We start from the raw sequence: 16,781 nt of genomic DNA, 5'->3' as shown, positions 1-16,781 counted from the left end.
GAATGGTTGAAAAAGCTTCTTAGATGGTAGGCTTTTTTGGGAAGTGTTTTTCATTTTTTATTTTTGGAAGTGCTGATATTCTATAGCATGATATTTTACTCTGCTTAAGATTTAATTTGTCTATATTAATAAGGAGAAAATAATATAAAAATATTAACTATTTTAGAATATCTGTAAGAATATACAAAGAGCTTTGAATGATTTCAGATGTTTTAAAAAATAGACATAGCTTTTAACAGTTCGTCTTCTTAACGGTTTAGCAGTGGTTCCCAGATGACTGGAATGAACAACATTATGGAATAACTGTATAATTATCCCACCAAGAAGAAATGGGACTGGAAAGAGTCTGGCTATATGACTAGCCTTTCTTTGTTAGACATCAAGCACTAAGAAAAGAGTTATTGGAAGTTTTGCCGTCTGTAACTAATATTTGGAACCCTGAATTATCTTGTTTAAAAACAACAAAAAATATTTTACATATGTAAATCAAATACATATGATATCTAATATTGTTGTTGTTGTTAAGTGCCTTTTGAGGCAGTTTTACATAACAAACCCTGTGTAGCATTTCCAAGGAGCAGCTGGTAGAACCATTTTGTTCTACACAACATGTTGTTGTTGTTAAGTGCCGTCGAGTCGGTTCCGACCCATAGCGACCCTGTACAGGGTTTCCGAAGGTGTAAATCCTTACGGGAGTAGAAAGCCTCATCTTTCTCCCGCGGAACGGCTGGTAGTTTCGAACCGCTGACCTTAAGGTTCGCAGCCCGATTCGTAACCACAGACACAACATAGTGACTGTCATAAATGTCACTGGATTGTATATGTAAATATTTTTAATTGGTAAATGTTTAATTATATTTTACCACAATAAAAAATTAATAAAAGGATGACAGGAATGACAAAAACATTAAAAGAAGACCAAATCACACAGAAATCTATTAGAAGGAGGAAAAATGCTGAAGCATTGATTACTAACATTGAATATACAAACTAGTTCTCATGTTTATGTCATTAACACCAAAAGGAACCTGTCTTAGGCTAACTAGTTATTAATGGAAAAATGGGGCACAAAGATAAGTGTTCTCAAATAACTTACACTGCAGCAAGAGCTCTTTTTTCTTTTGGAACCAAATTTTGTTTTATAGGAAAGACATTGTATAACTTGGTTGATTTTTCAATTATAGTTGTACAGAGGATGAAGTGTTCTTTTTAAATCATTCAGTTAAAGCATTGAAGAAGAAAATAAATAAATCTTCATTTATGATGATTTAAAGCAGGATTAGGACTTCCAGGGCCTAAAATAATGGGTATTTAGCGTATATTACTTTGTCTCCATTGAATTTTTAGCAATACTAAAAGTAAATTCAGGATAGATTTTTTTAAAACTATCTGATAAGTTTAAAATAATGTTATCTAGGCAGATTAGCAGTAATGGTTTGTTTAGATGGATGGGCTCCAGATGAGTAAAATGTTGTAAACAAATGGAGTTCAGCTAAGGAGAGTCTTACATTTTGGAGAGTTTTTCACATTAAGTTCAAAATGAAATAACTTCTCTGGCATCAGCAGAATTCATTTTACTCTATAATGCTATAATGCCTACAACAGAACCACAATTAGATAGCAGGCTTATTTTTTTCTCTTCTTTTTTAAAATCTGCAATAATCATTTGCTTGAAGTGCTAAGCCCTAAACCTTTCGTTGAGATATTTTTTTGTTATAACCAGAAATACGAATTAAAGCAAGACAATTTTGCCTGTAAGATTGGCAGAGACCAAAAAGCTTGATAAAGATTTTATCTAATGGGTACTCTCATAAACGACTGGTAGAAATATGAATTACTGCAACTTTTTTAGAGTGTGGTTTGACATCATTTATCAAAATGTGAAAGTCATCTAGCAAGTCCACAGCTAGAATTTATCCTATTAGAGATACAGTATACACTAGGGCTGTACTATACAAAATAGAGGTTTTTGTTTGTAATATAGAAAAATTTGAAATAACCTAAACAAGTGCTATGTGGCTAAAGCTTAGTAGTCATTTCTGGAATTAAAGATATTTTTTCAAAAGAAGAAAAGTAGTAGTTTAAAAAGCAGAAGCTACAACTATGTGTATTGAGTTGGCACAATGCCAGCAGTATTATCAGATCGGGAGAAGTATGTGGAAATGGAGGTAGGAAATAGGTGGTTGGCCCCCCCCATCAGGGGCCAAAAGGCTGAAAGGATAGATGTTTTCTGCTTATTGTGAGATTGTTAAAAGTATTTCTTTGTGAGGAATGGGTCTAGGGAAGAGACTTCAAATACTTATGTATTGTTTGCTGTTTGTTGTGACTTGACTCAGCGACCTTTTTTTTTGAGAGTGGCTTCTGGGTCTGAACTGCCGACCTTATTGTTACCAGTCCTGTGCTTATCCTACAGCACCATACCAGGACTCTGTATTGTTAAAAGTGTTTATAATAAGCATTTCTGTTTTTAACAGCTTTATTGCGATACATACCATTCAACTCACGCAAATTGAAATTTACAGTTCAGTGATTTTAAGTACACTTACTGAGCTGTGTATTCATGATCACAAGCAATTTTAGAACGTTTTACTACCCTAAAGGGACTCTCACGTACTTTAACCTTAACTATCCAGTCCCTACGTTTACTCCCAATCTACTTAACTGTAATTTTGAATTTACGTAGTGTAGACATTTCATATGAATGAAATCCGGGTTCACCATACTGAAGCATGACTTGCAATCTGCAGTGGCAATTTGCTGCAGCAGCAAAAATAAGGTGTTTTTCTTGGTAGACAGGAGGCTTCAGGTTGAAGAGCCCCTCCTCCTCTTTAAAGTTTTTATTGTGAATTGGGGGAACATCAGTTTTACACTTGAATAGCCCATTTTATGGCCGAATAGTATTCCATTAGATGGATTTACCAAAATTCATTCATCCATTGATCAATTGATGGACCTATGGACTGTTTCCACTTTTGGGCAATTATGACTAATGCTGCTATGAACATTTGAATACCAGTTTTTATATGAACGTACCTTTTAAATATTGGGGTGCGGGCTACACAATCTAGAAGTGGAATTGCTGAGTCATTGGTAACCATGTGTAGCCATCTGGGAAACTGTCAGCTATTTTCCAAAGCAGCCATACAGTCTACATTCTCTTCAGCATCATGCAGGTGTTCCAATTGCTTTACATCTGTACAGCACTTGTTCTTATCTCTCTTCTTGATAATAACCATCTAGTGGGTGTGAGGAGCCCCTGGGGGTACAAACAGTTAATGCATTAAAGCTACTAATCAAAAGGTTACAGGCTCAGGTTCAGCCAGAAGCACCTCAGAAACGAGTTCTGCCAATCTCCTTCCGCAAACTCCGTCCTAGAGAACCCTTTGGAGCACGGTTCTTACTCTGACAGTGTGGGGTCGCCGTGAGTTGGAATGAGCTCAGTAGTAGCTGGGATGGCTTCTGACCTAGTGGGTGTGAAGTGGGAACTCACTGTGCTTTGAATTTGCATTTGGTTGATTAATAAGTTTAAACAGTTTTTCATGTGCTTATTGGCTGTTTGTGACCTTCTTTGAAGAGCTATCTGTTCATATCCTTTGCCCATTGTAAAACTGAGTTGCCCTTGTGTTATTGACTTGCTTTTAATATATTTAAAAAAATGTATTTATATATTTTGGATGCAGGTCTCTTACCAGATGTATAATGTGCAGTATTTTTCTTTCCTTCTTTGGGTTGTCTTTTCACTTTCTTGATGGTTTCCTCTGAAACACCAAAGGTGATGTTCACTTTATCAACTTTCTTTTTCGTTGTTTCTGCTTTTAGTCTCATATCTAAGAAACCATTACCTGACCGAAGGTCTGAAAGACTTACACACCTCTGTTTTACAGTTTGGGGAGCTCTGGTGGTACTTGCACTGGACTCCTCACCACAAGGGCAGCAGTTTGACCCCACCCCGTCGCTCCTCAGGATAAAGATGAGGCTTTCTGCTCCTGTAAACATTTGCAGCCTTGGAAACCCAGTACTCACAACATCACTAGGAGTCGTAATCTCCTTGTTAGCAGTAATGTTTTAATAACAGTGTTAGCTCTTACTGTTAGATCTTTGAACCATTTTGAGTGATTTTTTTAAATGGTGAGATAGAGGTCCAACTTCCTTCTTTCACGTTTGAGTTTGCAGTTTTTGAATTTCATTTGTTAAATAAAACAAATCATTCTTGCTTTTGTAATTTAAAGGACTAAAGTGAAAGTGAAAGTCAGCAGTTCAAAACCACCAGCCACTCTGCAGGAGAATGAGGAGGCTTTTCTGTTCCTTTAAAGATTTGCATGGGGTCACTAAGAGTCAGAATCGACAGTAGTGGGAAAAGTGGAAGATTAGAGTGGTCCTATGCTAGAATTGAGCTGGTAAGTTGCTAGAACAGCCTAAGTGAAAGTGTTTTTCTTGGGAGATGGGAGACTCCAGGCTGAAGAGTAGGCAAGCATTGGCAGGAAGAAAATTTAAAATAAAAAGAACCAAAATTGTTAGTATGAAAAGCCTGTGAAGTTACAAAGAATGGATTCAAAAGCAGAGACAGAAGAGTCAACCTCTGTAATGCTGAAGAAGTACAAGAGACATTTAAATTGGATGACAGGAGGGAAATTGACGATGACTAGGTTCTCATACCAGCACTCGTCACTTTGTCGTACTATGGTGGCTTCCGTGTTGCTGTGATGCTGGAAGCTATGCTACTGGTATTTTAAATATCAGCAAGGTCACCCATGATGGACAGGATTCAGTGGAGCTTCTAGACTAAGAGTAGGAAAAGGGGGAAGCAGATTACTTCTGAATGTCTAGCCACTGAAAACCTTATGACTAGCAGTGAGTGGAACACTGTCAGCACCAGAATACTGATTATTGAAACATTATGAGTAGCACCATAATATAGTCAGATACAGTGTTTGAAGTTGTGGGATGATATCAGGAGCATAAAGAACAAAGCAAAAGGTCATTATGAAGACAAGAAAGAAGGAAAAGACTAAAATGGATGTCTGAAGAGAATCCAAAACTTGCTCTCCAGTGTAGAGATGCTAAAGTAAATGGAAGAAATGAGGTAAAAGAGCTGAACAGAAAATTTCACAGGACAGCCCAGGAAGATAAAGTCACATATTATAATGAAATGTGCAAAGACCTGGAATTAGAAGATCAAAAGGGAAGAACACACTCAGCATTTCTCAAGATGAAAAAAACTGAAGAAAAAGTCCATGCTTTGACTTTCAATATTGAAGGATTCTGCCAGTAAAATTTTGAATGATGCATATAACATCAAAAGATGGGAGTACACAGTCACTGTACCAAAAAGAAATGGTTGAGGTTCATCCATTTCAAGACATAGCATATGGTCAAGAAGAAGTCCAGGGTGCACTGAAGGCACTGGCAAAGAACAAGGTCCTGGGAATTGAAGGAATACAAATTGAAATCTCTCATCAAACTCATGCAGCACTGGAGGCACTCACTCAATTATGCAAGAGATTTGGAAGACAGCTGTCTGGCCAACTGATTAGAAAAGATCCATATTTGTGCCCATTCCAAAGAGTGGTGACCCAGTGGAATGTGGAAGTCATTGGATAATGACATTAGTATCACATGCAAGTAGAATTTTGCTAAAGATAATTCAAAAACAGCTGCAACAGTACATTGACAGGGAACTGCCAGAGGTTCAAGTCAGATTCAGACGAGGAAGTGGAACAGAGGGATATTACTGATGATGTCTGGATCTTGACTGAAAGCAATGAATAGAAAAATGTTTACTTGTGCTTTATTGACTATTCAAAGGCTTCCACTGTGTGGATCATGACAAGCTGTGGACAACATTGTGGAGAAAGAGTATTCTGGAACACTTTATTGTGCTTAATAGGAACCTGAAAATAGATCAAAAGGCAGAATGAGAGGACACTGAATGATTTAAAATCAGAAAGAGTGTGTGCCAGGGTTGTGTTCTTTCACCATACCTATTTAATCTGTATGCTCAGTGGATAATCCGAGAAAGTGGATTATATGAAGAAGAATATGGCTTCTGGATCTGAGGAAAACTCAGTAACAACCTGTAATATGCAGCTGATAAAACCTTGCTTACTGAAAGTGAAGAGGACTTAAAATACTTACTTTTGAAGATCAAGTATGGGTTGCAACTCAATGTAAAGAAAACAAATAATGCTTATCACTGGACCAATAAATAACATCAAGATAAATGGAGAAGAGATTGAAATGATCAGACTTCATTTTGCTTGGATCCACTCTCAACTCTCATGGAAGCAGAAGTCAAGAAATCAGACTATGTATTGTGTGAGGCACGTCTGCCACACAAGACCTCTTTAAAGTGTTCAAGAGCAAAGCTGTTAGTTTGAGGACAGGTGCACCTTACCCAAGCCATGGTATTTTCAGTAGCCTCATATGCATGTGAAAATTGGACAATGAATATGGAAGACCATAGAAAAATTGATGCATTTGAGTTAGTGTGTTGGAGAAGACTATTAATGGTACTGTGCGCTGCCCGAAGAACAAATAAATATGTGTTGGAAGAAGTACAACCAAGAGTGCTCCTGAGAAGACCAGATGACCAGACTGTATCTCTCATCCTTAGGACATATCAGGAGGGACCATTCCCTGGAAAAGGACATCATGCTTGGTAAAGCGGAAGGTCAGTGAAAAAGAGTAAGACCCCTAACGAGATGGATTAACACAGAGGCAGCAGCAATGGGTTCAGGCATAGCAACGATTGTGAGATTGGCACAGGACCAGTGTGTCATTCTGACATACCTAAGGTCATATGAGTCTGAACCGACTCGACTACACCTGCCAACAACAGCAACAGGTTCTGGTGTTTGGAGATTCTAGGATAGAATAGGATCCGTTTTCTTCTTGAGAATGTATTTAGTTTGAAGTTTTATTAGAATGCTTGCCATTCTTACTTTGCTTGTTGTTAGCTGGGATCTAGTCATTGCCTGTCTCATGGTGGCTCAGTGTGGTACAGAGAAGAGCTGCTTCATACAATTTTCTTGGCTGTAATCTTCATGGAGGAGCCCTGTTGGCTCAGTGCTTAAGTACTCGGCTACAAGCTGAAAGATTGGCAGTTAGAACTGCCTGGCATTTCATGGGAGAAAGCTGCGCTCGTCAGCTTCTGGAAAGATTACAGCGTGGACGCCCCTATCAGGCAGTTCTGCCTTGTCCTAGAGGGTCGCTTTGAGTCAGAATTGACTCCACAGCAATGATTCAGAAGCCACTGGATGAATTCAAACCACTAACCTTCAGGCTAGCATGTACTTGCACCACCCAGACAGTCACCTGTAGAAGTTATGTAGTTGGTTGTTGATAAAGTTAGAAAATCTAGCAAGTGGTTACCAGGCGGACAAGATAGTTACATTGACATACCTATGGTGTGACGCTGTAGGATAAGCGCTCGACCCCAAGGTTGGTTTGAACAGCAAGGTCAGACTCACCAACCACTCCTTGGAAACCCTGTACAGGGTTGCAGTGAGTCAGAACCAATTCGATGGCACTTAACAACAATAATCAAATTAGTTCTACCTGGAACTAATTGGGAGAAATAAGTTCTTATTATATTTATCAACTAGATCCTTTACAACAGTAAAATTATTTTATTCTTCCCATTTCTGTTACACTGAGGAATTCTGCTCAGTTGCCCCATATCAATTTGCAAGAGATAGTCACATAAATAATTAGAATAAAATAGGATAAATCTTGGATAAGTTTTAACAAGTTTTTAGGATTCATCCATTTATTCAGCAGACATTTATTGAGCATCTACTCTTCATATGATAAGCACTGGACTGCAAGCCATAATATCTGTGGTTTTAGCTGCCGCTGCTCTGCTGGAGAAAGATGATACTTTCTGTTCCTGCAAAGATTTAAAAAGCCTTGGAACTCTTAGGTACCTGTTGAGATCCCTGCAACGTTTGTTAGTGGAGCAGGTGACCTGCCAGAGATGATCGAGGTGGATGTCTGTGTTCTGAAAACCCAGCCACATGGGGAGGGCAACAGTCACAGGTGGGGCATGAAGGCTCATTGTTCTGAAGATGTAATTCTAGCAGTCAGGAAATGGAGAGGTTGGAATGAAGGTGTATGTGTATTCTTTAGGAAGTGGTTAGGTATTCTACAAAGGGGAACATTCTTGGGTTTTTGGATGGCTCCTTTGTAGATTGGGCACATAGTGGAGAGTGGTAGTTATCCAAATATTACGCCTCTTGTTTCTGCCAAAAGTGGTTCTAGAGACCAGTGTATGTAGCTGGGGTGGTGAGAACTGGCAGAGCAGGATTCACAGGTGAGAACTGGAAAATGTCATTGGCTTTAGGAGGATAGTAGGGTTGTGGGTAACAGTAGCAAAAGCAGTTTTGATGGATTCATAAAGGACTGCCAACCACAAGGTTGATGGTTGAAATCCACCAGCTGTTTCTCTGAAACCCAAACAGGGTTGCTATAAGTCAGAACCAAGTCAGTGACGCTTAACAACAAAGCTAGATTGAAATGAGTTGAGAAGTGAGGAGTCTGAAAATGTTGGCTTGAAGAGGAAGGGGAAAGAGTTTGGTAGCTGCAGTGAGAATAGGGAGTTGAGGAATAGAGTTTAAATTTTTATTTCGTTTTTAATTGGAGAAGCAAAAGCAGTTGTCTGTGAGTCAACTCTGACTCTTAGGTACCCACAAGTCTCAGAGTAGAACTGTCCTCCATAGGGTTTTCAGTGACTGATATTTTTCTAAGTAAATTGTCGGGCCTTTTTCCGCAGGTGTCTTTGAATGGACTAGAACCTCCAATTTTCATTTAGCAGCCAAGTGTGTTAAACTTCTGTACCGCCCAGGGCTTCCCAGAGAGTCTTAAACCCAGTTAAAAGTAGTGGGAAAAATGCTTTAGTGGGAGAGGTTGATTATACGAGAGGGATTGGGTGTTCCCAGCAAGCACCTTTGCTATTTAGGAGGCCTGGTGTGGCACTGTGGGTTAATGCGTTGGACTGCAAGGTTAATTTGAACCACAGGGTTGGTGGTTCTAGTTCACCAGCCGCTCCTCAGAAGCCCTATACAGGGTCACTATGACTTGAAACTGACTCGACTACACTTAAGAACATTAGCTAAGGTAGAGAAGTAGCCTTAGATAATGAGAAGACAAGAAAGAAGGAAAAGGTCAAATGGATGTCAGAAGAGACACTGAAACTTGCTCTCCAGCATAGAGATGCTAAAGCAAATGGAAGAAATGAGGAGGTATAAGAACTGAAAAGAAAATTTCAAAGATCAACTCAGGAAGATAAAGCCAAATATTACAACAAAAAGATCTGGAATCAGAAAACCAAAAAGGAAGAACACACTCAGCATTTCTCAAGCTGGGGGAAATTGAAGAAAAAAATTCAAGCCTCCACTATTGTTATTGAAAGATTCTCAGTTCAAAATTATTGAATGATGCAGAAAGCATCAAGAGAAGATGGAAGGAATACCCAGAGTCCCTGTACCAAAAGGAAATGGTTAATGTTCAACCATTTCAAGAGGTAGCATATGATCAAGAGCCAATGACACTGAAGGAGGAAGTCCAAGGTGCATTGAAGGAATTGGCGAAGAACAAGGCTCCATGAATTGATGGAATAAAAATAGAAATCTTTCAAGAAAGTGAGGCGGCACAGAAGGAACTTACTCGTCTCTGCCAAGAAATTTGGAAGACAACTGTCTGGCTGACTGATTGGAAGAGATCTGTATTTGTGCCCATTCCAAAGAGAGGCAACCCAACGGAATGCCAAAATCATTGGACAACATCTTTGATATTCCATGCGAGCAAAGTTTTACTAAAGGTAACAGAAATGGCTGCAAGCATACATTGACAGAGAACTTCCAGAGGTTCAGGCCAGATTCAGAAGAGGCCATGGAACAAGGGATATCGTTGCCGATGTCTGATGGATCTTGGCTGAAAGCAGAGAAAATCAGAAGGATGTTTACCTGTGCTTTATTGACTATGCAAAGACTTTCTATTGTGTGGATCATGACAAGCTATGAACAACATTGCGAAGTACAAGTATTCCAGAAAACTTAATTGTACTTATGAGGAATCTGTACATGGACCAAAAGGCAGTTGTTCAAACAGAACATGGGACACTGAATGTTTTAAAATTAAGAAAGGTGTGCGACAAGGTTGTATTCTTTCACCATACTTATTCAACCTAGATGCTGAGCAGATAACCCAAGAAACTTTGTTATATGAAGAAAAACATGGCACCAGGATTGGAGGAAGACTCATTAACAACCTGCGTTATCAGATGATACAACCTTGCTTGCTGAAAGTGAAGAAGACTTAAAACGTTTACTGATGAAGATCAAAGAGCACAGCCTTCAGTATGGATTATATCTCAATGTCAAGAAAACAAAAATCCTCACCACTGGACCAATAAACAACATTCTTATCAACGGAGAAAAGGTTGACGTTGTCAAGGACTTCATTCTTGGATCAACTATCAACACTCACGGAAGCAGCAGTCGAGAAATCAAACGACGTATTGCATTAGGCAGATCTGCTGCACAAGACCTTTTTAAAGTGTTGAAGAGCAAGGATGTCAGCTTGAGGACTAAGGTGTGCCTGACCCAAGCCATGGTATTTTCAATAATCTCATATGCATGTTGGAGGAGAATATTGAAAGTGCCATGGAATGCCAAAAAAAACAACAACAGATGTGTTTTGGAAGAAGTGCAGCCAGAGTGCTCCTTGGAGGCCAGGATGGCCAGGCTTTGTCTCTCAAACTTCGGACATGTTGTCAGAAGGTACCAGTCACTGGAGAAGGATATCATGTTTGGTAAGTCAGAGAAAAAGAGGGAGACCCCCAATGAGATGGATTGGCCAAGTGGCAGCATTGCTGGGTCAAGTGCGGCAGCTACCGCTGAGGTTGGCGCAGGATTGGGCAGTGTTGCATTCTGCTGTGCATAAGGTCGCTGTGAGTCGGTACCGACTTGATGGCACCTAACAACAGCAGTGTGAAGAAATCTGTTTGGACTAGTGTGAATGAACTATAAAAGGAGCAGATCAGTGCAAGTATAGTTAGATTATATGGTTTTCTGTTTTCTCTATGAGGGGGAAGCTGGGGTGGGCGGGGATTCAGAGGTTTATGGCGAGTGGAGGAAGGAGTGAGCAAGAATGAGGGCCTCTGTATCTATCCTAGTTTGTGACTTCCTCCAGCAAGGTTTGGTGACAGGTTTAGACTTTTTGCCTGAAGTTTGCTGAAATGGACTGTGGCATCCAAGTTTGATGAGAGGGAAAGTAAAGAAAGAAAGCAGATGTACCCTTTTTAATTAAAATATTCCCCTACCATAAGAATCACCCCATTAAAGTGTACAATTCAATGGTTTTTAATAATTTTAGTTGTACATCTACCACTATTGTCTTAATTCTAGAACACTTTTATCACCCCCAAAAGAAACCCCATGCGTATCCACTGCCAAAACCCTACTACCGTCTAGTCGACTCTGATTCATAGTGACCCTGGTTTGGAGGCTATAAATCTTTATGGGAGCAGAAAGCCTCATTTTTTCTCCCTCAGAGTGGCTGGTTGATTTGAGCTGCTGACCTTGTGGTTAGCAGTCCAGTGTTTACCGTACAGTACCACCAGGGCACCTTACTGTATACATATACCATATTTAAATTTCTTGGGTATATGTCTCGGAGTGGGATTGCTGGTTGGTCCTAAGCTAACTCTAAATTTAACTTTTTGAGGAAGTACTAAAGTGTTTACCAAAGCAACTGCACTGTTTTGTATTGCCGTAAACATTTGTATGAGCATTTCAGTTTCTCATTCTCACCAGCATTTGCTGTTTTCCATTGTTTTTATTATGGCAGTCTTAGTGAATGTTTTTAAACTTAGTACGTTTTAAAAACGGATTTTGATTTAAGTAGATAATAACTGAGTTTTTTTCTTATAAGAATGTCAATAATATCTAGCTCAAGCTAACGACCCCATTTTGTTCCTGTGCTCTACCTCCAACAGGTTTCTCCAGTTTGGTAGATACCTTTACAGAATTGTTTAAAACTCTTAATTAAGTGTTGATAGCTTTAAATACCTTTCATATATGAAGGATCTTCAAGAGTTTGTGGAAAAATGGAATGCAAAGATAATGAAATTTTCCCACAATTTTTTTTAAGCCCCCTTGTATTAATCCGTTTTCATAGAAGCTTTATAATAAATAAGATTATAATTGTTTTTCCTGTACTATATTAACTTCAGATTATGATCTCTTTTAAAAATTCTCTAGCAACCATTAATAAAAATCACTTTAAGTAAATTAATTAAATAGCCTTGTATTGTGCTATATATTTTTTTAAAAGGTTTTAAATTATTAATCGATATATAATGAAATATTATCCATAAAGCTAGTCTTTTCTTTTTGCTCTTAGTGCTTGGCTGTCTGGCTATGAAAATCCTGTGGTGTCACGGATTAATATGAGGATACAAGACCTAACAGGACTAGATGTTTCCACAGCAGAGGAGTTACAGGTAGGTAATCATATTCTCCTTCAATTGTATATTATCACATTATCCTTGTACTTCCACAAGAGATGCTTCAGATGAGATTTCCTGACAATGTAGAGATAGATAGTCTTTGGTTTGCATGGTATTTGGGGGTTGTAAACTTACAAGCTGAAACCAAAAAGTTATCTTAATAATCAGTGGGGAAAATACCATTTTCTGTAAGCCTTAGTTTTTTTTAATCAAGACATTAAAAACTCTCATACCATCAGTTATAAATATTTAAGAAAATGAAAAAATTTTCTAGGTACACTATCGTTTTTGTTTTTTGTTTCTGGGCCTCATCTGCCTGGCAGGTGGCCAGAATGCTTCTTTTCCTCTTTTGAGAATTTATTTTTCCTTTTTCAAATTGAGATAGAATTCATGTAGTATAGTATTTACTCTGGTGTTCTTATGTTCAGAGAATTTTACAATTATCACCAGAATCTAATTCCAGAACGTTTTCTTCACCACAAAAATCCCCACTTATTCATTAGTATCCATTCCCTGTTTCCCCTTCCCAGAGCCCCCTGCAGCCACTAGTATACTTTCTTCCTCTGTGGATTTGCCTTCACTGGATATTTAATATAAATGGAATCCTACAATATATGGCCTTTGTATCTGGCTTCTTTCACTTAACAGACTGTTTTCAGGGTACATCTGTGTTGTGTGAGCAGTACAGTAGTTCATTCCTTCTGATGGTTTAATATATTCTGTTGTATGGATGTGCTATATTTTATATATCCATTCATCATTTCATGGGCATTTTAGTTACTTTCACTTTTTGGCTGTTATAAATAATACTTTCAAACATATTCATGTACAGGTTTTTGTGTGGATATTTTTATTTAATTTGGGTATAGATTTAAGAGTGAAATTATTGGGTCATGTGGTGACTATATTTATATTTGAGGTGCTGTGAAATTATTTTCCAAAGTGGTTACACCATTTTACATTCTTGCTAGCATGGTATGTGGGTTCCAATTTCTCTGTACTCTACTGCCTCTTGTTATTTTTAGTTTTAAATTTCAACCTACGTTTAGTGGGAGTGAAGTGTTTTATTGTAGTTTTTATTTACATTTTCCCAATAGTGGTATTTTTCATCTTTTCATGTACTTACTTATTGGCCATTTGTCTGTCTTCTTCAATGAAATATCTGTTCAAATTCTTTGCCCATTTTAAAATTGGGGTACTTACATTTTTACTGGGAAGTTGTAAGTGTTCTTTATATTTGAGGATAAGGGAAAAGGTATTGCTACTCGAGTTCCTGTTCATACATGCACAGGTTTATTCCAAACAAGAAGTGTTAAAACCTGTCTCTGTGACCAGTGAATAGCTGCAGACAAGATCTCTCAGTAATACACTTGTCTTCTCGTTAGGCTGCCTTCAAAAAGAAAAAAAGGCAAAAAGGCCCAACTAGAACAGTGGCTTCCGGTGGGATCTGGTAGTAGGTCAAGTTAAATGCAAGGCAGAGAGGGCAGCTCAGAAGATTATAGTGACTGTGGTTTTTGGGGTTTCCAAAGGATAATCTAGATAAGTTTTCTTTAAGAACACGGGATGATCACTGACACTTATTAGGGAAAGGTTTTAGAAAGTTGAAAGCTGCACGTTTGTGAGGAAGAAGGCCAGGAGAGATGTGCTGAGGAATTCTTTTTCATCACAATGAACCACATTCTTCAAGGGTAGCAAGGGCTGTCTTATGAAAAGCCTGTAAAACCTTATACCCCATGCCCATTCAGTCTTCTTTTTGTTCTCCAACTCAAAAAACATTTCAAAGAAACATGATTTGAGTCCCTGGAGGCTGTCCAAACTACTGTTTCACATAGTAGAAATCAAAGAGAGCAGAATTCTTCAGGGAAGGGTTAGAGAAATGAAAACTCTGTGTACGGAAGTATAGAGACTTAGATGGAGGGTATGTTGAGAAACAATCACTTCTTATTTTGATACTTTTGTTTAATAAAGGTTTCTATGATTTTTATAGCAATTGGTTTTTTAAGTTATCCTGACATTCTGTATACTAGACTCTTATCTGGATCCTAGTGTGGCGCTGTGGTCTAATGTGTCAGACTGCAAAGTCGTTTGAACTGCAAGGTTGGTGGCTCAGACTCACCAGCTGCTCCTTGGAAACCCTATACAGGGTCACTATGGGTCGGAATCGACTCAACAGCACTTAACAACAACAACAGACTCTTATCAGATAAATGGTTAACAAATATTTTCTCCAAATTCTGTTAGATTTTTTTACCCATGACATTTACTACAGAGTTAATGGGAGAAGTATGCCTGTGTAGTCAAAGTAAAAAAATAAAACCTATTTTCAGTTGCCTACAGACATCAGAGTTCTGGTGTGGTGCTGTGGGTTAATGTGCCAGACTGCAAAGCCATTTGAACTGCAAGGTCGGTGGTTCAAGTTCACTAGTCACTCCTTGGATACCCTATACAGGGTCGCTATGGGTCAGAACTGACTCGATGGCACTTAACAACAACAGACATGAGAAATGTTTCCTTTGATGTTTTCCTTCTGTCTCTTTCTTCCCCAGTCTTGTATTTGCTCACGCTCATAGGGCTTTTCAGGCTAATGCATGCAGTTCTCCTTGTTGTTGTTAAGTTTCAACTGCTGACCTTGTAGCTCGAGATCCAGTACTCATCCTACAGTCCCACACCAGAGGAAGGAAAATTCCAGAATGCTAATAATTTACATACAACTTAGACTTTGATGAAGGCAATACTCTTAATTATGTTTTCTCATTAGGCCATGGAGGGAGGGTGCTAAGGAAGATATCATTTTCCTCATTTTACAAATAAAACTGAGGTTGTATCTAAAATTATATACATTGTAACGAAGAGCGCTGGAACTGGAACCCAGGCCCGGTGTTTATCTTACTTCTTTCGCTGCCTCAGGCTGGACCTTGCCCTAACCAGCTGGAGCTGCTCAGCCCTCTAGCAGGAATAGTTCAGTCCATATTAATGTCCGCATTTTATTCACCTTACCAGGAAAAAAATATGTAGGGCAAGAGATTTTATTGAAATAGACTTAGGAATTTGACAGCATTTTAGGCTTTACAAAATATGAGTTTTGGTTGTGTTCCAAATGAGAGTGTTAGTGAAAATAAATAAATCTCAGAGTTTAAGTTTTGTGTTCCCCAAATGTTTGTTAAAGAAAAGCATATTAATTAAAGTTCTAAAATACCCCTTGCTGACACTGGACAGCAAGGTCAGTTAGAACCACAAGGTTGGCATTTCAAACTCATGAGCTGCTCCTCAGAAATCCGATACAGGATTACTGTGAGTTGGAACCAACACGACAGCACTTAACATCAATAACAAATATCCTTAGTTTTTATTCCTTGTTTAAAAAAACAAAGTTGTCACTTTGAAAACTAAGGTGTGCCTGACCCTAGTCACAGTATTGTCAGTCACCTCACGTGCATGTTAAAGCCGAATGATGAGTAAGGATGGCTGAAGAAAAACATAATGTCTTTGAATTATGGTGTTGGCGAAGGATACTGCCTATCCCATGGAACAGATTTGTCTTGGAAGAGTAACAGCCAGAAGAGTCTTTAGACATGAAGATAGTGCGATTTTGTCCCACATACCCTGGACATGTCATCAGGAAAGGCCAGTTTCCGGAGAAGGAGCTCTTGCTTGGTGAAGTAGAGGGTCAGTAATAAGAGGAAGACCCCCAACGAGATGAATTAACACGATGGCAGCAATGCCGGGCTTAACCGTAGTACTGGTTGTGAGGATAGCAGTGTGTTTGTTCCGTTGTATATAGGGGTCACTATGAATCAGAACTGAATTGATGGCACCTAACAACAATCTCAATCCTGATCGCTCTTCCACTCATGCTTTGTTTTTCTCCTGCAGGTAGCCAATTACGGAGTTGGAGGACAGTATGAACCCCATTTTGACTTTGCACGGGTAAGTAGAAGAAATGGAGAATGTCAGAAATCCGTTGACGCCTAAGCATGACATGTTGATTATGTTCTTTCAGTCTTCAAAATACTTAGCCCCCTTAGAGTGAGTGGCAGCATGGTGGCATAGAAACTCTGAGAAGCCTTTTCACTAAGATACCAAGTCAGAGAAAACAACCTATTTTTATGTGTATTGTTTAACCTGGAAGAAAGTCAAGAAAATTCCCAACGGCAGATCAGAAAATAGCAAAACTTAGGAACTAAAAGTAGAGAGTTTGTGGCCCAGGCCCTGAAGCTGATTGGTGGTGTGGCTACTTCCAGAAATGTAGAGCTTTATCAAAGTGCAGCCCATG

At 38.8% G+C, this 16,781-nt stretch overlaps 1 protein-coding gene across 1 annotated transcript in view; it reads left to right on the top strand.

Annotated features, from left to right (window-relative positions):
- The window catches only part of P4HA1 (prolyl 4-hydroxylase, alpha polypeptide I), a 119,071-nt gene that overhangs the window by 89,122 nt on the left and 13,168 nt on the right, over window positions 1-16,781 (top strand). The window contains exons 10-11 of the mRNA XM_006835882.1: window positions 12,403-12,502; window positions 16,382-16,435. Of these exons, the coding sequence (XP_006835945.1) occupies window positions 12,403-12,502; window positions 16,382-16,435 (154 nt within the window). The remainder of the gene's footprint in view (window positions 1-12,402; window positions 12,503-16,381; window positions 16,436-16,781) is intronic.

Source organism: Chrysochloris asiatica, unplaced genomic scaffold, assembly GCF_000296735.1.
Source record: "Chrysochloris asiatica unplaced genomic scaffold, ChrAsi1.0 scaffold00020, whole genome shotgun sequence".
NCBI lineage: Eukaryota > Metazoa > Chordata > Mammalia > Afrosoricida > Chrysochloridae > Chrysochloris > Chrysochloris asiatica.
Note: the sequence above shows the minus strand (reverse complement) of the source record. Positions and strands in the feature narration are given on the sequence as shown.